Consider the following 20979-nt stretch of genomic DNA (forward strand, 5'->3'; position numbering starts at 1 on the left):
GAGCACCCTGTGGTCACTGGTGTCCCGGGAGCACCCTGTGGTCACTGTCTCCATTCTTTATTCCCACTGAGTCCCCTCTCTATTACAATTGCACCCACTTTTGAGCTTTTTAGAAACAGAATTATTTCTATCTTGCCTCGTTTGCCTGAGATTATGTTTGTGAGCTTTTTGTCTGTAGCTGCGTGCAATTGCAGTTTGTTCTCTCTCATTGATGCAGAGTATTCCGTTAAGGCTCTACTACTTATCTTGTTCTGTTAAGAGACATTTGGGAAGTTTTTGTATTTTGATTATTATGAATAATGCTGCTTTAAACATTCTGTGTTTTCCATTTATATCATTTTGCCATGTTAGACATATAAGTGTAAAATTCATCCATATCATTTTAGAAGTAGGTTTTTTCTACCCTATTTCAGATTTTGTCATGAAGACCATCTTACAGGGCTTACCTCAGTTTAGTATTCTGATATATGTAGATCAGATTTAGTTTCCTGTATCCGTCCTTCCCAGTCTTTTGTAATTACCCTCCTACATTTAGGCCATGTTATTTCAGCTTCCACATATGCGGGAGAATATGTGATACTCTTTTGTGCCTGGCTTATTTTACATCATCCAGTTCCTTTCATTTTACTGTAAAGGACAGGATTTTGGTCTTCTTTATGGCTCCATTGTGTTTATATACAATCTTTTCTTGAGTTGCTCAGTGGAGGTGGGCACCTAGGTTCATTCCGTATTCTCAGTATCTTGGACCTGCAGGTGTTTCTTTGGTTATGATGATTTCATTTCCTTTGAATATGTTCTCAGGCTTGGGATAGCTAGATTGTCTTTTAATTTGGGGGGTGGGGCACACTTTTTTTTTAAAATAGTACCTATGCTTTACATTTCCAACATACAGTGTAACAGAATTCCTTGCTTGAAAAAAAAAAAGGCTTTCTAACTAGGGTTTTGTTTACAGTTCCCTAGAGGCATGTAGGGCAAGTGGGCTGTGTCACCAGACAGACATAAGAATGGTGAGGCTGAGTGGGCTCAAAGCCCAGGAATCTCACAGATCTGAGAACAGCAGGGGTAGAGACTCTCTTTCTCTGTACCTGCTCTGGAACACATAACCATGACACCCAACTGAGAGGACCACAGGCACTCAGTCATGTAGTATAGTTCTCCATGCTAGTGAGGTAACTAGATAGTCTTAGCCTTCAGCCTTCCCTTCCTGGATATTCTCATGCCCGTCCACTAAGAGGTATATAATCCCTGCTTCACCCTCAATAAAGTGTATGTGTTCACATCCACCCCCAATAAAGCAATATGAAGAAGCTAAGATCGTCTCAGTGAGCTGCTTCACTAGAGATCACCACAGCAAAGCCCTTTGCCTAAAAAACCTCCATGCTAAGACTTCCAAATAATCTTCACCAACCATGCTTCTGACAGAGGGCAGATATCTAAAGACACAAAGAACTCAAGAAATTAGAAATTAACAAACCAAATAACTCGATTAAACAATGGGGTAAAGATCTAAACAGAGAATTCTTGACAGAGGAATCTGATGAGAAGCACTTAAAGAAATGTTCAACATCCTTAGCCATCAGAGAATGCAAATCAAAATGACTCTGAGAGTCTCCATTTTACAACCACCAGAATGTCTAAGATCAAAAACTCAAGGGACAAATCATTCTGGTGAGGATGTAGGGCATGGGGGACTCCTTCATTGCTTGTGGAAGTACAAACTTGTACAACCACTTTGGAATTCAAGTTGACAGTTTCTCAGAAAACTGGGAACAATAAACATTCTGAAAATTGATCCTATCAGATTTTTTTTTCTCAGCTGCTAATGATACACTTCTCAGCAAATGTATCATAGGTACACAGTCATTTGTTGTTAAACAAATTTTCCAATTTACCTTCTTTAGATAAAGACTTCCAGAATTTAAGGAAGAGTCTTTTTTTTTTAATGTATCACTTTTGATTAAAAAACCATCAGTTTTATTTGTGTATGGGGCTATGCAAATGGATAAATAAATGTAATAAATCCATCAGATTATATTTGGGAGTAATAATGTATATAATGTATTTTTATAAAGCGCTTTGTTTGGAGAATGAGGGAGATGGCTTAGGAAAAGGCTGTCATGAAAACCTAGGGACTTGAGTTTTATCCTTAGCACTTATATTTAAAAAAAAAAAATTAGTTGTTGTAGCACCTATAATCCTAGCTCTGGGGAGATAGAGACAGGAAGATCTTTAGGGGTTGATAACAGCCACTCTAGCTACTACAGCTTCAGTTGGAGGAAGGAAGGAAAGAAGGAAGAAAAAAGGTAGATAGGTAGGTGTAGGGTGATTGAGGAAGACATTTGATCGAACCTCCACAAGAACATACACATGTATATGCAAAAATTCAGACATGTGTACACAATGAAGAGTTTTGTTGTATTTGTTTTTTTTTTTTAAAGTCTCAATGTTGTTTCCAGTCTATTTACCAGGGTCCATAGGACTCCTGGGAAGTGGGAAGAGAGAGAACTTAATTTTCCCTGAGAATAGTTTTGGAGGTACTGAGATGTAGCTTTAAATAGCAGCTGTATTAATTTTCAATGTGAATTTTGATAGGTTTCTTGAACTATGTGAATTTCAGTTTTTTACTCTTTGAGAACTCTTACATAGTTTAAATTTTAGAAAAAAATGTATATAAAATGCTGATGTAATAAACTAGGTTTATGTGTGTGTGTGTATGTAGAATTGCATGTCCATATATACACTTATAAAAGTGTGTGGTGTGGTAAACACTCTGTTATGATTATTACCTGCCCTTGTGGAAGAATACCTTTTCCATTATTAATATCATAACTGCCTTCCCCAGATTGCTTTACTTCCTGGCCCCCTGTAGTATCTGGTTCTTTAATCCTGCTTTGGAGATTCACTCTTCCTAGTCCAAAGTCACATTTCTCCAAAAGACAATATGGTCAGGTCTGCCACAACAGTAGCCTACTTCCTGGCACCAACTTCTGGAGTGGGCTTAGGTTTCAAAAAAAGACCAAGGCCAGTTACCTCTTTCTACCTTGTGCTTGTAGATGGAGGTGTGAGCTCTTAGCTACTGCTCTGGCATCATGCCTGCTGCCATGCTTCCCGCCTTAATGGGCATAGACTCTAACCCTCTGGTACCACTAACCCCAAATTAAACTCTTCCTTTTATAAGTTGCCTTGGTCAAAGTGTCTTATCACAGCAATAGACAAGTAACCAGGACATTTGGGTTGTGGCTTTAATTACATCTCCTTGATGACTAATGATACTGAGCATCTTTTCATATGCTTCCTAACCATGTCAGCTCATCAAAATTTGTTGTCCTTTGAGACATGTAGTTTCTTCTATAATGACCAGACTTTAGGTAGTCTTGGTTCTGATGGTTATTCTTTCTTTTATCAGCATTACATATTGAGGAGCTCTTATGATGTAGTTCCACATAGGATTTTGGGAGAGGGGCTTAGAATTTATAGATAAACTTTTTCTTTTACCAAATGATTAGTAGTTTGCTCCAAATATGTAGAATAATTAGCATGTCCAACTTGCATATGCTACTCAAAATCCTAAAGGAGGAATACATGTAAAGTATGAGCTTAAATCATACCAAATATTAGTATTAGTTGTGAACTTTATCCACACAGAAAAGTTACTGATCATCAGTTGGATATCAGGCACAATGCCAAATGCTGAGCATCAAAGATAAATGAGGCACAGACCCAGCTCTGAAGTACTCAGTGGTAAACAGAGCAGAGATCGGAGCTGCAGGGCCATTGGAGGATCTTGTAGTCTAGACATTAGAGTTGCTGGAAGGAGTGGGGCACATGGTTAGTGAGTACAGGCTGAGAGAAACTGAATTGAATCTTGAAGAACAAATGAGACTGAGGCAGGCAAAATATTGAAGTTAGGGGATGCAAATGGGTGATGTATTTAGCAGCATGGGTTCATTCTATTGAATGAAATTCCACTGAAACTCACCGGATACACATCAAGAACTAGGTATGAGAGACAGACACTCCTACAGGGAATCTAAGTGGTTCTGAATTATTGAAATGTAGCATTTGAAGGAAGGAATAGTGAAAACAATACAGAAAAGTTAGGGAAATGTCTTTGTGTATATTGTACAAATGTTATATTTTTATCTATTACTATTCCAAGTCTACATAAGGCATTCTAATTATCTCTTGATTCCAGTTTTCAGTGATTATATACTATAACTATAGAATTCATTCCAGCTGTTCAGTGTCATTGGATCCTCTGTTCTGTGTGAGACAGTGATTTGACTGAACTTAGAACTTCTGCTTAATACTGTCATGGAAAGTTATTGAGTCTTTCCCTTTGTTTACATTTTAGTAAGCTAGTTTTACCTGCAGGTGGAGTACACAAAAAACTCTTTTTTTTTTTTTTTTTTTTTTTATTCCCAAGTTACTTCTTAGTGTAAGGCACATTAGCTAACAGTGGTTAGTAATGGAAAGAGAACTGACTCTAGTCCCAGAGGAGAAGCTGAGGCTTGCGGAGGACAGATGACAAAGAGGCTTGTGGGAGCATAGAACCTGTCTGTGCTTATCCTTTACTTATGTAGCTTGTCCCAAGCTCTCTCCTTTTATCCCTTTCTTATTATTGTTCTTTAAAGTGTGTGTGTGTGTGTGTGTGTGTCTGTGTGTGTCTGTGTGTCTGTGTGTATACTCACATGTTGTAGAGGTTGGTGAACAACTTGCAGGATCAGTTCTTCCCTGCAGTGTGGGTTCAGGGGATCGAGCACAGGTTGTCAAGCTTGACTGTTATGCACTGAGCTGTCTCTCGGCTCTTTTTTCTTTTTTAATGGTTCTTTAAACTTAGAGCCAATTTCAGGGTCTGGCCTAAGACTTAGAATCTTAGGATAGGGAAGATGAACTCTTAACTGTAACCTGGAAATTATGTCTTGAGCTGCTAAACTCCAGAGTCTGTCTTTTCTCCAAATTTCAAATTATTTTATATGTATGGTACTTCAATTTTGTAATTCTTATGATGCAGTGGAACATATGAAATTAGTCTTTCTGTGTACTAATGCTTTCCCATGCTGTAGTCAACTTATTATGTACTATTTTTGTATCCATTTCAGTAGAAGGATATTTGGACAATTCTTTACTTTTTCTTAATCTTCCATAGAAATGGGATATAAGTCAGGCCTGAAATAAATATTTTTAACAATTAATTTTCTTTGTTACATATATTTAAAATTATATGTGAAAATCAAATGAAGTGTTTGGTATGAATTCATATGGAAGCATTCCAAACTATGCTTTATTAAATTATATAGAGTATGTGCTTGAGATTTAAAAATGGTCCTGATTTAATCTAAGGATATTGGAAATTAGAACAATTATAGTACTGTCTTTATAGTTATATAAAACAATTGTATATTTACACTTTCATTACACATCTGAGTAAAGTTCTATACTTTGTACATCAACAAAATGGGTTGAAAACTGGAAAGCATCCAGAAAATGGCAGACAAAATTGTCAGGAGGTAGGGAGAGGCTTAAAAGGTTTGTATCCTCAGTATAGAGTGATCCCTGGGAATGTAAGTAAAAGTTGGAAGGAGAATTAGGTTTGATTTAGTAGAAGGTCTTGCTTAGTATGAGACTATTGTATAGTAATCCTGACAAATGGCAGAGCTTCCTTTTGAATCCTGGGATTGAGAGTGCTGATTCATAAAGCATGTTGCCTGTGCTTCTGTCCCTGCCCCTTACTACTCACTGGTTGAACGACAGCAAGTTTGTAGCCATTCTATGCCCATTTCCAGCAGCTGTGTCCTTGATATTAGACAAAGACTCTAAGTCACCTGACTTGAGTCACTCCTATCTAATGTGGAACAGCAACCAAGGGTCAAGTAAATGTTAAATAATGTATAACCTATGAAAAGTATATCCAACAACATAGTTACTTAGAAAAACGTTTTAAAGTATAGGCCAGTATAGTATAGGAGATACACTCCTGTAGTATAGAGCAGATGTCTCTGGGTACTTAACTTTCTATTAAGAGTTTCCTAGCCAGGCAGTGGTGGTGCACGCCTTTAATCCCAGCACTTGGGAGGCAGAGGCAGGTGGATTTCTGAGTTTGAGGCCAGCCTGGTCTACAGAGTGAGTTCCAGGACAGCCTTGGCTATAAAGAGAAACCCTGTCTCGAAAAACCAAAAAAAAAAAAAAAAAAGAGTTTCCTAATTCTGTTTTCTATAGTATTGCAAAGTCATTTCCATTCCTTCTTCTGTATGATACTCTTCACCTTGTAAAACACAAGACTGTAAGTCAGATGTGAGGGGGCATGCTTCTCAGACTTGCAGTAGCCAAAGCAGGACTTTGAGGACAGGCCCTCAGAAGAAAACTATGAGGGCTGGGGGAAGTAGAGGCAGGTGGATTGCTGCAAGCTTGAGGCCAACCTGGTCTATATACATAGTAAGTTCCAGGCTACAAGTTTGAGGCCAGCCTGGTCCATATAAATAATGAGTTCCAGGCTAGTCAGAGATATAGAGTAAGACCTTCTGTCAACCCCCACCCCACCCAAAAGAAACAAAAAGATAAAGAAATCATAAAAGGTATACTTCAGGCATAGTTTGAGTTAGTATGGTTTCCCTCCCCACCATTAGTTTTAGAAAGTGTTTTGTGTATTTTGGCTAGAATTTAAGAAAACCACAAGGGACCATTACTGGATACTCCAGCAAAATTGAAATTTTGAAGTTAATTATTACATGTATATGTATACATATATATGTGTGTATATTATGTGTGTACATGCCATAGCATGCATGCATGTGGAGGTCAGAGAGCAGCTGCGTATAGTCAGCTTGTCTCCTACCTTTGTGTGGGCTCCAGAGGTCAAACTTAGATCATGAGGCACTTTACTCACTGAGCCATCCTGATAGCCACTAAAGGGAGTTTTAAAATGTTCTGAGTAAGTAGTCTTTAAATTCATCTGTGGCAGAAATTTGAGAAAATAAAAGGGCTGCCCTTCTTCAGCTTGTTCAAAGGGCCTGTTCATGTTCAACTTGATAAAAGGTCTTACCCCACTTCCATTTGTTGATTGGGGGAAGGAGTCTTATAGATGTCCCCAAACAGTGCAGGCTACTGTGATTGCTCTTGGCTGCCCATCAGGAGTTGAAGGGTAAGACCTGATTGCTGATGTCAGTCACCACATACTTTAGTCATAAGATAGAGAAATGGAGCTGGTACTGACCTGGAAGCTTTGTCTGAACTGGCTAGCATACGTATTGCCAGATGGCTATGCATTGCTATGCAGGCTACTTGGAGAAAAAAAAAAAAGCCATCAGCAGTCTTTCCCAACTGTGAACCCTGGAATCTACAATCATAACAAGCCTGGCAAGACATGCCCACTGGTGCATAGTGGCATGCATGCTATGAGAGCGACCAGCAGCTTTCTAGTTGGATTTAAGGTCTGACCCACAAGATAGAACTCATGCTTGGTACTGTTAGCTGAGCCCAAACTACATTGGGTTGGTCATCGCTCTAGGGAGAAACTCATACTAATATTCTGCTAATGGACACAGCATCAAGCTGCTCTCTAAATTCTTACCATTGTGCTCACAGATTATTGCTGCTCTCAACTCTTATAAAAGCTTCCTCTTGCAACAGATGACAACTAATACAGAGACTCAAAACTAGTCACAGTACAGAGAATAGGAAACTGGAGTTATCAACTCTAAACCAGACATCCATATCATACTCCCTCCCAAGGCTCAAAGATCATCCTGGAAAAGGGCACAGAAAAGTTGTAACAGCTAGAGGTTCTGGAGGACTACTGCAAAACAGTGTTTTCCATATATGACAGGGTTGTTGAAAATGAGAATCACACAGCTGCTGTTTCTATATGCATAAGATTCACACAAGCTCAATTCAGCACAAATACCAGGGTGAATGGGAGAGGGAGCTACAAAGTCCCAGCTATAGTTGAAGAACTATTGGCTACTAGGAGAGGGTCAGTCAATTTTCTTTAGGGATGCAGAGCCTAGTAGCTGGCTCTTGACTCTGCATCCACACACTGACAGCACTAAATGGACAAATGAATTAAAAAAAGAAAAAGCCAGCACAAGAATTTGAGATGAAGAAATGGTGTGTGGGTCAAGGTGGGTTTGCTCAAAACACATTGTATATGTTGCTGGAGAGATGGCTCAGTGGTTAACAATGCAGACTGTTCTTGTAGAGAACCTCAGTTTGGTTCTCAGCACCCACATCAGGTGGATCACAACTGCCTGTAACTTCATCATGGTACACATGTATTCAATTCTCAAATAATAAAAACAAAAAAAATTTAGAGGCACTTAAACAGGATAGTAGTATTTAACTCTCTTGTAAAATTCAGGCAGATAGTTCAAACTATTGCCATGCCTCATAGTCTTCTCTTCCCCTTTGTTCCTGGTTATGTAACTCTGACCTTTGGGTTAAGAACAGTTGCTTTTAAATCCAGACTTTGAGGTGGAGAAGCTGCTGAGACATTTTCAAGGCTACACCTAGACACAGAGGTGTGGGTTGCAGTCTTTTCGTTTGGTAGTCACGTGTGTAGGTGTCATTTGGGATCTATACCTGGAATAAAAGTACTGTAGATATTGCTGGACAACTGGAAGTGTAACAGAGCCGCCTGTAAACTGTGCCTACCCAAGTGGAGCGTCAGTGTGAGTAGCACAGCTTCCTCATGGCGGGCACTCATTGTAAACTTGTCAGTGCGTGTGTGTTCCTATGGTAACTGACAAGCGTATATTGATCTGAATCTTCGCTCTTGTATACGGTTGGTTTGACCATCCTGTTTTTACCAACCCTTATGGACAAGGTATATTAAATTCCATATAAAATTTACTTCAGTTATTTTGTTGTTGCACGTGTTTCTCCACTGATACTTTAAAACCCAATATAAATCTTTCTTCATGTGCATATGATCAACAAGTTATTGCACATAAAAGATGCTTAGCAAATGTTTTAGATTTATTAAATTTTTAAATTGATTAAGTAAATGGAAGTAAAAGTTTTATGACTGGAAACATTTGATTTCCATAAAGAGAAGTTTATATTTGCCACATACATAGAAGATATTTTTTGGTTTTGTATGTGTATTTTTAAAATTTGTTTTTTCTTTTTTGAGACAAGGTTTCTCTGTGTAGTCCTGGCTGTCTTGGAACTCACCCAGTAGACCAGGCTGGCCTCAAATTCAGAAAGCCACCTGCATTTGCCTCCCAGAGTTCTGGGATTAAAGGCAAGTGCCACCACTGCCTGGCTATTGAAAGAGTTTTAGAACTTTCATTTGAGTTTCAGGGGAAAGTGTGACAAATTATTGTATGTAATTAATTGTAGTTAAGCACCAAGTTACTGAAGGAATCATTAGGCCTAAAGCTAGTATAATTAACAAAAAAGGGGGGATTGTCAAAACATTTGACTGTTTTAACTTTAGGCATTTCCTCGTTTATCAGTATTATAACCATTTCTAGGGAAAATGCCATTTTTCAGTACTTCATGTGGAAGAGACAAAGCAATACTTTATCACTATATTCTTTTCTGAGTCCGTTCACTTGCATTTTTGTTTGCAGATTATCCCTGTGGTATTAAAACAAATGACCCAACTGCTTGGCTGATGTCATGTTAGATATGCTTATATCATGTGACCAGAATACCTGGGAACATGTAGGGAGGAATTATTTATTTTGGCTCCCAGCTTCAGAGGTGCCATCCCATCACGACTGGAAGGGCAGGTTGGAGCAGGACAGTTAATATTTTCTCAGCCAGAAAAGAAAAAAGAGACAAGAACCACTTGCAGCCTTAAAGACATCTCCCCATGTCTACCTCCTTCCAGAGGCCCACCTCGTTCCTCCACCTGTCAGCTGTACCATGGTAGTATGAGTTTCAAGTAGTTTGCCCATTGATTAGGTCAGTGTCGTCTGGTTTTAATTATCTTGGAAGTGCCTTCACAGACATATCTAGAATTATGCTTTACTAACCTCTCAAGTGTTTATTCAATCAACTTGATAGGACTAACCATCACAGAGTCTATAGTCTTATTTGATTTGAAAAGTTATCTGTTTTTCAGTACTTTTGGTTAGTGGGGAAGAAGGAATTGAATCTTCTCTGTTGTGATAAGTTATGTATATATCCCTAGAGAATAGTGATACCTCATAGAGTTGTTGTCAGGATGGGTAAGCAAGCTAGCTAGCACTTAGAATACTGCTTAGTACATAGTAGTAAATAGCACTGTCACTTCGATTATTACTTTTATTATAGTGTTTAAATGATATTTCTTTTAAAGAAATATTCAGTAGCTATCACTAGCTGGAATCTTTATTTCTAGCATACAAGCAGTGCACTATTAGTAAAGTAAAGGACATGAGTTTGGCAGAGGAAGAGACCAAGAATGCTGCATCTAATTTTGAACTTGTTAAACTTGAGGGGCCCGGGGAACACCCATCTTGAAATTCTCTTTGTGAACCTGAAGAGGGAGCAGGATCGTTAGTTAACATAAGCCTTGGGTGATGAGTGAGATGATTCAGGTCTCTACCAAGGATCCAGGTGAGAAGCCTTGGGACATTAACTTTAAAGAGCCAGTAGAGAGCAGAAAGGAGAGCTTCTAGCAGTTAATAGGAGAGAGTGGTGCCGTCCTCAGACAGTAATGCCTCCTTAGCAGAACCATTAACACCAGACCAATCCAGTAAGATGAACGTGGGCCCTGAACAAAGAGAGCAAAGAAGTGATATGGGAAGTGGCAAAGATTGAGTTAACTTTGGACAGAAGTTAACTGTTTTATGTGTATTAAAGAAATTATTTATTCTGTAGTAAATACAGTGATGTATTTCATAGAAGATGAAAGATAAGGAAAACATAAGGAATTCTACTCTGTCTAAAAGATATTCTGTAGTATTCTTATGAAGGAATACAGAACTGAGTAATCCTTTGCACAAAGATGGGAGGAGCATGGCTATGCTTGGCTGAGGATGCTGAGATGATGGAGGCACAGCTTCTGTTTTGAAGGCACACCTTCTCAAGGGGAAGAGGCTGGGGTAAATGAGGAGAACTTCAGGCCTGTGCATCCCATGATGCTGAAGTACATCCATGAGGAAATAAGCTTACAACCCAGTGGGAAGGTGCACGAGGAATGATTATGTTCTTCTGACAGCCAATGTCTCTCTTTCTCTTTTCTTTAGTTGGAGAACATCAATTGACAGGCCATAAAGTGGCAGTTAAGATCTTAAATAGACAGAAGATTCGCAGTTTAGATGTTGTTGGAAAAATAAAACGAGAAATTCAAAATCTTAAACTCTTTCGTCATCCTCATATTATCAAACTGTAAGTATTTTTGTGCTTGAAAATACAAAAGAACTGTCCTGAAATAGTTAAACTGAAATTTTATAAATATCTTGTTAATTTTAGGGAATATCGGTTTTCATGTTCATATTCAGTTTTAATTTTAATTCATTACCCCTCTGTCAGTTCTTCAGTGCACATAATTAAAATTAAAGCCTTGCTTCAAAGTTGGTACTAGTCAAGTGATGAGGGTAGCCTTGGAAGTTGATTCTTTAGAATTCACTCTGAAGATCACTCTGCGTTTGCAATTCTACTTTGGTTATCTTCTTCTTCTTTTTCCTCCTTCTATTTTTAAGTTAAAAGTAATATCAGGCCAGGTGTAATGGTGCATTACTGTAATGTCACTCAGTGACCAGGGCAAGAGGATCATGAGTTTGAGGTTAACCTGGGATATATAGTAAAACTGGTCTAAAAAAATTAAATATTAAGAGAGCTATAATCTAGTTAGTTAAATTGAAAGATAATTTAACTAATTTAATTAAATATAGAAAAATCTACATATTAAGGATGCAGTAATATTCTATTATGTTGTTTAAAGTTCTGTAGAGAATCTTGTAACAGTCTAGATATATAAAATTATCTTTATTGTACTTTAAAGCTTGGATGAAATTTTTATAAAATAAATGTTAATTTTACTCACTCAAGGAGTACCTGAGGGTAGCCAGGAACTGTGCCAAGCATTCTACATTTATAATCCCATAATATCATCATGACAAGTCTGTAAGGTAGGCTTACTTTATTGATAAGAAGACAGCATATGCAACAGGGATAAGCAACTATAAAAGTTAATTTGTGGATCTATGGTTTTGGCCCAGTTATATTTATATAGTTACTCAAATATGTAAACAAAGAACAATATGGTTTTATAAATGCCAAATTAGTTAGTGAATGTAGTAGTAGAAATAGTAGAAAGAGAGTTAGTGTATATCTTGATTCAAATAAGATTGCTGCATAAGAAAGCCTATTTAAAATCAGTGTTAAGATATTAGTGTCTTTTAGATTTTGTTTGCTAGTATATTAAGATCAGAATAAATTATATTTAGCCTAAAATTAGTAGGTGGACAATTTTTTTCTTTCTCTCCTTCCTTCCTTCCTTCCTTCCTTCCTTCCTTCCTTCCTTCCTTCCTTCCTTCCTTTCCTTTTTTTAAAATTTTTTTGAAAAAGGGTTTTCTGTATAGCCCCAGATGTCCCAGAACTTGCACTGTGGACCAGGCTGGCCTCGAATTCAGATATCCACCTGCCTCTGCCTCCTAAGGGCTGAGATTAAAGGTATGCATCGCTACCACCCGGCTAGTGAACAATCTCTTTTTAAAAATTATTTTATTGTTTAAGAATTTCATGTGTTTTGATCAAATTTACCCTATTCCTTTCCCTACAGTCCCCCACCCCACTTTCCATGTCCAACTTCAAAACTCTTTAAAATCCCCAGTGAGCAACCTTTGGATGTCAGTGTTAATGGGGAGCATTGATAATCCTGTAGAGTTCTTTTGTTTTTTGATGATAGTCAACAGGATAATGGCCCTCCAAATGTCAGTCTTTTCACCTCAGAAACCTGTGAATGTTGTCTGTTATACTGGAAAGACAAACTAAGGTTACAAGTCATCTTAACACTGAAAGGGGGAGTTAGTTCTAGGTGAGAGTTCTCTTGAGAGTCCATGTAAACACAGTGATCCTCAAAAGTAGCAGACAAGGATAGAGGAGGAGTCAGAAAGAGACCTGAGCAAGGCCATCATGAGCAGATATGGGAAAGACTGCTGGCTACTGGAGGCTTACAAGATGGGGAAAGGACTGTGTGATAACATAGGACAGATTCCAAGAGCCAAAACTGCAAAGTGGACTTTGCTCCTGGAGTCTCCAGACACATTTAAAACTTGCCACCACCTTAGTTCGTGTGTCAGGCTACTAATCTACAGAACTGTAAGATAATCCATGCGTGTTCTTTTCAGCCTCTTAAGTTTGAAGGACAGAGGCAATAGAAAAGTAACACTGTGCTGGTTAGTTTTTGTCAACTTGACACAAACTAGAGTTTTCTGGAAGGAGGGAACCTCAGTTAAGGAATTGCCTCTCAGCTTGGCCTATAGGTATATCTGGGCATTTTCTTGGTTAATGATTGGTATTTGAGGGTCTAGCCTACTACTGTGGGCAGTGCCAAGCCTGGGCAGACAGTCCTAGGTAAAAAAGCAAGCTGAAAAAGCCTCCAAGAGAGACCTAGGAAGCAGTGTTCCTTTACTGTCTCTGCTTGTGTTCCTACCCTCACGCCTTTCCATGCTGCACTGTAGTCTGCAAGATGAAATCAGTCCCTTTCTACCCAACGTCGCTTTAGGTCAGTATTTTATCACAGCAACAGAAAATCAAGCTGGAACAAACAGCTGTTTCTCTTCCCAAGACAGAGAGCCCTCTCTGGCCTGGAATGTGTAGACCAGGATAGCCACAAACTCACAGAGCTCTTCCTGCCTCTGATTCCCAAGTGACAGAATTAAAGAGAGGTGCCACCAAGCCTAGCTTGTGGAATTCCTAAAATGCGTGGTTGGTGCAGGCTTTGAAATATTTAGTTTTTATTGTTGTACTTTTTGTAGTACACCATTGCAAATTAAAATATTTGATGATGGAACCCACATAGTGCCATCTTGCCAACATCAAGAATGTGCCACCGACTGTTCCTAGTTGGCTAATACTTGGTTTGGTGTGCCATTGGGTGATGCAATTGCCATAAAACTTTCAGTTTTACAGTAAGCTTCAATGCTGTATGATACTTACTTTGTGGTTCATTCCATTATAAACATAGAATCACATGGCAGTGTTTGATTTTAAGACTATTTCTAGTACCAAGTGCTAGAATGTGTATGTAAAACTTTTGGAAGATTAGTATAAAATACAGCCTGTCAAGGATAATGCACCTCTCTTTCCATTTGTTTTCTAACTTTCAAATGGCGTGCTTCATAGTGTTATGTAAGAAGTAACTGTTGGCATTGGTAGAATGCCAACACAAAAGTAGGCATTGGCCTCCTGTGAGCTGATTCTAGTTTCCTTGAGCGGACTCCAAGTAGTTTTCAGTAAACTGAAGCAGTTCATGTCTTTTTTTTTTTTTTTTATACAGTCTTGCTCTGTAACCTAGGCTGACCTAGAACTACTGTGTAACCCAGTCTGACCTCCCCATCAAACTCAGAATCCAGTATAACCCAAGCAAACTCACAATCCTGTGTTTGCTTCCCTAATGCTGAGATTCTAGGCCAGTGACACTGTGCCCTTCTCACATCTGACTTGACTCCATATTGGTAATTACTTCAGTGGTTTGTAAGCTAAATTTCTTTGGGTTTTGCTGCTTACTTGATATTATGTATAAGAAGAGAAACCGGAAATGGCCATACTAAAATATCATGCACCAGAGTGAGGGTGGAGATGCCTCTGAATGAGCAGACTTTGAGCTTTTAAAATGCTAGCCCTGGAAACTCCCAGTTGGAGTGTGTGATCTAGATTTGTTCTGCTCTTGAAAACATATATTGCATTTTGTCACTGGTCTAATTTAATTCTGTTGCTGTGATAAAATACCCTGACAACAAGCAGTTTAGGGGAGAAATGGGGTTTACCTGGCATATAATTACAGTTACAGTCTATTGCTGAGGGGAAGTCAGGTCAGAAACACAAGTAGCCAATCACACACATTACTTCCATGTCAGGAGCAGAGAGAAACGAGTGCCCCCTGCTGGCTGCCTGCTGCCTGCTGCCTGCTGCCTGCTGCCTTCTTATACTCAACCAGCCCTTTCTCCTCTTACATAGTTCAGGAACCAGCCCATAAGATGGTGCCACCCACAGCAGGCCAAGTTTTCCTACAACAATTAACCATTATGACAACCCAGTCCCCAGCAGATGTGTTACTAGTCTAGTCTGATCTGGATAATTCCTCAGCTGGGCCTTCCTTCTCAGGTGACTCTGTGTTATGGCAAATTGACAGTTAAAACTAACAGCTCAGTCAGTAAACAGCTTATCGTGGAATTTAAAATCTGATTTCTCACAGTGTAATTTAGCACTGTTTTCTTATTCTTTTTTCTATAATTTATTAACAATTTCTGTCTCATTCTGATATAGAATTAGTGTTACATTGTACTAAAGTAACTACAGAACAGCCTCAGAGTTGGTCAGCAAGTAGTTAGCAGAGACAAACCAGTGCGTAAAGCTCCTACATTTCAGCCGTGAGCTTGTCGCTCGTCCACATTGCCTCCTGAATTGTGAATTTGAATTTTTTAAAAAGAAAAAAACCTCACGCTTTCTTCCTACTGAGAAAGTTTATTGGCATAGCCTCTAGTAATGATAGTGTCACACACACACACACACACAGGGAGAGACAGAGATGGAGACAGAGACATATACACAAAGAGATCTAATTCGTAACACACACAGGGAGAGACAGAGATGGAGACAGAGACATACACACAAAGAGATCTAATTCATAATCTTTGTTTTGTTCTTTCTAAACTTTCTGCCAAGAATAGTTTCATTATTGAAAAAAGGCCTCTACAATCGGTCAGAAAAAATGAGTACTAACTACCAAGTCTGACAGTAAAAATCTATTTACTGAATGATTTCTCTATTAACTTAACCCCCTTCTCCCCCCCCACAAAAAAAAAAACAAAACCAAAAGCCAGTGTTTGTTTATCCTGAGAGCCACTGGCAAAGGTTTAAAAGTAACAAATAAGATGGAAAGGAAAAGTGAAAACTTTCCGAATTCTAGAATTTGTGGAATTGATCTTTATTTTTTCTTTTTCTTTTTTCTTTCCTCTGTAGTTCTTAGAGAAATTTAAGTTACATTCAAAAGGTGAATACTTCTTAGGAAAAGATTTTTTTCTGGCTAATTATTCTAATCTACTTCTTTAAGCCCCTCTTCAGCTTTTAAGCAGAAGATGTTCACCATCTTGAATGTTGTGATCCTCAGGTTTCCATGACCTAATCTTTTTGGTTTTCCCTTTTTGTTCTCTGCCTGATCTTAAACCTTCCTCTTTATCCTTACCTTCAATAAATACATTAAATATGGTACTTCAGTCTGCTGAGATCTCATACCCTTCTGAGTGCACACTTCAGTGATTTCCTTAGTATCAGAGCATCATTTGTCATCCCTGTAAGGTTTCACATTTGTTTTGCTGTCCTGAACGTAGCTGTAATAACTAGAACACTCTGCTAGGGTGAAACTGAGTGTGAGCGTCTCGGGGAAGGGAAGATTGCCATAATGGCCAGAGCAGAATGGAGATAAGGTCATAAGGTCACTGAGTGGACAGGTTTGGGTCTTGTTCTAAGTTGGGGACTTTGGGAGAGCTAGAGGACGGACTGACTGTGGTATGGAGGAAGAGATGGAGGCAGGAAGACCAGCAAGAAAGCTGCCACTGTTGGCTAGCTGAGAGACTCTGGCACTTTAACCACAGTGACGGATAAGGCTTGTGGTGTCTAATCTAACAACCACTAGCCACGTGCATTATTTTTTAAGATAAAATTAATGGTGTAATTGTTGTGGTTAGTAGGTCCTATAGACAGAACAGATACAAAGCAATCTATGTGTGGATGGTCTCATTGAGCAGCCTAGCTGGATGGAGAGATGTGGCAGATTCATTGTACATTTTACTTTTTAATTTATTCTTTATATATTATATATATATATATTATACACACACACACACACACACATATATATATATATATATATATATATATATATATATATATATATAATATGCTTTGATCATTTTGATCATATATTCACTCTCTCCTACTCTTTTATCCCATCCCTGCTCTGTAGTGGAAGATATTTAAATCTCCATCCTGAATAGGACCAGTCAATGAAAACACAACTCAGTAATTATGAATATATTCTGTAAGACTAGATTGGGCAGATACCCCTACACTACTCTGTTCCCCAGCTATGAGACCCTTATAACTTGAGGATTTTCTAGAACCTGCATCTGTCCTTCTACCTCCTGCTTCCCAGTTGTCCTCCTCCGTCATCCTCCATCATCTTCTCTCTCCTCTTTTCTCCCCAGTCGTCCGCTCTCTCTTCTCTCCCCAGTCATTGTCGGTCTCCATGGTCCCTGTAGTCTCCACCCTCCATTGTCTTCTTCCATTGTCTTCCTCCAGTTATCCTCTCCCTGCTCTCTTCCCACCAACCTTTATATCTCCACCTCTCCTTCCTCTGCCCAATCACTGGCTCCAGCCTTTATTTTACAAATTAAGATGGGCAGAAGGCTCACTAGAAGTCACCTGTGTAATGACTAACACCTCCTCTGCAGCCTTTCACAGGAAAGGGTAATTAGTATCAACATACAAGGCCAGGGCTATCCACAACACTGCTCTAGATGTTTTCTTCTCAGCAAGTCCCTCTCCTGCTCCCCCACTTCTGCTTTCATGTCTTTTGGGGTGCCCCATTCCATTTAATTGAGATTGCTTTCAAGAGCCGGGGATGGGGGGTTACTTGAGCAAGGGCAGCGTGCCGGTGGCCAATCACAGAGGGGTATGACTACCCTCCCCCTTCAGTCATCAGTCTATAGCTCCTCAAGGAAGGCTGGGGCCCCAGGAGCCCCTACTTGTCCATGATAGAATGTTGTTGGACCCAAATGTGTACAGAGAGGACTGCTGTGTGCTCATCAGTGCACAGCTCTGTCATGAGCAGAAGAGAGTGCTCCATGACACGCTTTTTCTGTCTTGTGCATTTTAGGTTCTTTCTGTCACTCTTCTATGATGGAAGGAGTGTCCCCTTTAAGGCAGATCTCATACAGTCACTTATGCTTAGCATTTTGACTAGTGTCTAGTCTATGCATTAACCCGCTGCACACAGAAGTGTCTGTGACCAAGAGTGAGGGCAGCACTAATCAGTCAAACATTAAAAGACAGTATGACACTATGTCCATCTAGTGAAATTACCTATTAGGTATTTCAGAGCCAGAACTAATGAATTACTGCGAGATTGGAAAGAAGGAACAGAAAAAGGAAATAAAGGGTCTATAGTTTTGGCTTGAACTACCAAGTAACAAGAGTGGTACCACTTTCTGAGAGGAATGATAGGAACAATGGAGCCGTGGTGATCATTAGGAACTGTTTTAGCTCTGTTAAACATTGTGCCCACTATACATCTGAATGAAGATGTCATATAGAATCTTTTCCTATCTAGCCCATAATAAATGCTCAATAATCACTTGTATATATAATAAGGAAATGTTTTAGTAAAGCCTCAGCATTTCTATGAGGATAGCCAAGAACAAAAGAATGAATGTAAGTGTGTGTATCTGAGCAATCTCAGTGTAGTTGGTACACAGAGTATGCATAGGAAAATGGAGGAGCAAGCTGAAGACAGAAAGGTACATTGTTGGTCCATCACTTAACAAATAACACCTTTGGACATTGATGATAACTTTAACAGACAAAAAAAACCATGTTGTGTGGAGAGAGGGGGAAGAGGGAGAGAGGGAGAGAGAACATGTGCGGGGAGGGAGGGCACGGAACAGTGGGGAAGTAGGCAATAAACCCATAATAGTCAACTGTACCACATGCAGTAAAGGAGTAAGGAACCTGGAAGAGAAATTATTCACAGAGCATCTGACAATACAAAGGAGTCTGAAGTGGAAAATCCTACACTCCAGTAATCAAGGAGAATGATCTATGGCAGTGGTTCTCAACCTGTGGGTTGCGACCCCTTTGAGGGTCATATATCAGATACTCTGCATATCAGATATTTATGATTCATAAAGTAGCAAAATTATAGTTATGAAGTAGCAATGAACAAATTTTATGGTTGGGGGTCACCACAACATGAGGGACTCTGTTAAAGGATTGCAGCATTAGTAAGGTTGAGAATCACTGATCTAGTAAAGTAAGAAACAAGGGGAGCCATACTATACAGGACATTATTGAATACTGTTAGGGACTTCCACTCTTGTCTGAGATGAAAAGCTACTGAAATATGTTGACTGGAAGTGAGACGTCATCGAACTTACCACTTAGACCGTATTTGGGCATGTGTGAAGTAAGGAGAAAAGCTAGGTGTCAACTGCAGTAATCTGGGTGAAGGGTGATGTTGGCATGGAATATGGTATCATGGCAGATGCTGAGAAGTGCGCCTATTCTGTATATGCTTTCAAGGTAGAGTTAGCCTTTACAGAGAGAAAATACAGATTGTGAAAGAAGAGTAACTCCAAGTACCTAGTGTGGGCAAATAAAAGAATATTGTTGCCAATGACTGAGAGGGAAAGGTTGCGTGAAGACCAGGTTTGGATGGGGTGTAGGAGTTAGTATCAAGCATCTGATTTGACTTTATGAAGCTGAAAGGAAGCACCTAGTAGAGATGTATTTGAATAGCTGAGTCTAGAATTCAGGGGAAAGTTATATAGAGATAGCATACCCTAAGATTGAGATGATAGAAATGCAAATGGAGTCTATATTAAAAAGATGAAGGAATCTAAGCCAGCTGTCCAGATGAAGCTGTTGCTGAAACCATAGAAGAGTAAGAGCTGAAATCTAAGATTTAATCAGCTACTCGGAGACTGAGGGCAGAACAGCAAATCTAGGTTCCAGTTGTCTAGCAGGTGGATCAGTGACAAGAACAGTTCCATAGATCACAGCAGGAGACCAGGTTGAGCTCAAGTGCCTGGACAGTCACCTTGATGTGCATGCTGGTTATCAGATGATCAGTTTTTGGGCCCTCGGCATAGCAGTGCTAGAAACTACCACTTTATGAAATCCAGATGAGGGAGTCAAACACTTTGCCCTGTTGTGTCCCCTAAATTCTTCCTCCTCCTCCTCCCCCTCTTCTTTTTCTTTTAAGAGTAGTTTTATTTTTAATTTTATGTGTGCTTGTGTATGTGTAAGTGTGTTTGTACATGTGTACATTTGCGTACATGTGATTGTAGGTGCCTTTGGAGTCCAGAAAAGAGTGTTGTATCTCCTGCAGCTGGAGGTACAAGCGGTTGTGAGTCACCACCATATGTGGTGCTGGGAACTGAGCTTTGGGCCACTGAGCAGTCCTTGCCTTGACCTGCTGAGCCATCTCCTTCTCCCAAACCACTGTTTAATACACTATGGACTAATATAGAAAACAGCTCGATCTCACCAGATTGTCAACTGTTCTTACTGCTACTACTGAGTAAGATGAAAACCAAGAATAGACTTAACTAGATTTAGCGAACAAGAGGTTACTATTTTTGTTTGTTTGTTTTTAAGCTTTCATTATAATGTTAAGGCAAAAATCTTAGATGAAGAAGGAATATGTGGTGAAGAGAAACAATAGTTTAAACAGGAAAGGGAAAAAGGGCAGTAGTAATTAGAAGAGCATGTGTCGTCTAAAGGGGGTGTCTTTTAGGGTGGGTAATGCTATAGAGAAGGATTAGGTCAAGACCAAAATATAGATGCAGGAGAAAGGGGACTAATTGTAGGAGATAAGTTCCTTAGCAGGTGTAGGGACTGAATTCAGTAGATAATTCAAAGAGTTAATCTTAGAAAGTCTATGACCATGGATTTTTGCTGTATGTAGTGGGAGGAAAATGATTAGAAATGAGGAGGTCTAGGAACCTAGAGGTTATCTGTTAGACAGGTATCATAAGTAGATAGCACCCATGTTCCAAATACAGACAGTAAATAGCAGTGAGGAAAAAGACTTGGAGAGAGAGG

General features: G+C 39.2%; 1 protein-coding gene across 2 annotated transcripts in view; it reads left to right on the forward strand.

Moving 5' to 3' along the window:
- Positions 1–20979, forward strand: part of Prkaa2 (protein kinase AMP-activated catalytic subunit alpha 2) — a 64340-nt gene that overhangs the window by 17106 nt on the left and 26255 nt on the right. For both annotated transcript variants that reach the window (XM_028786442.1, XM_028786449.1), the window contains exon 2: positions 11178–11319. In XM_028786442.1, coding sequence (XP_028642275.1) covers positions 11178–11319 — 142 coding nt within the window. The remainder of the gene's footprint in view (positions 1–11177; positions 11320–20979) is intronic.

The sequence above is a fragment of the Grammomys surdaster genome, unplaced genomic scaffold, assembly GCF_004785775.1.
Source record: "Grammomys surdaster isolate TR1022 unplaced genomic scaffold, NIH_TR_1.0 100, whole genome shotgun sequence".
NCBI lineage: Eukaryota > Metazoa > Chordata > Mammalia > Rodentia > Muridae > Grammomys > Grammomys surdaster.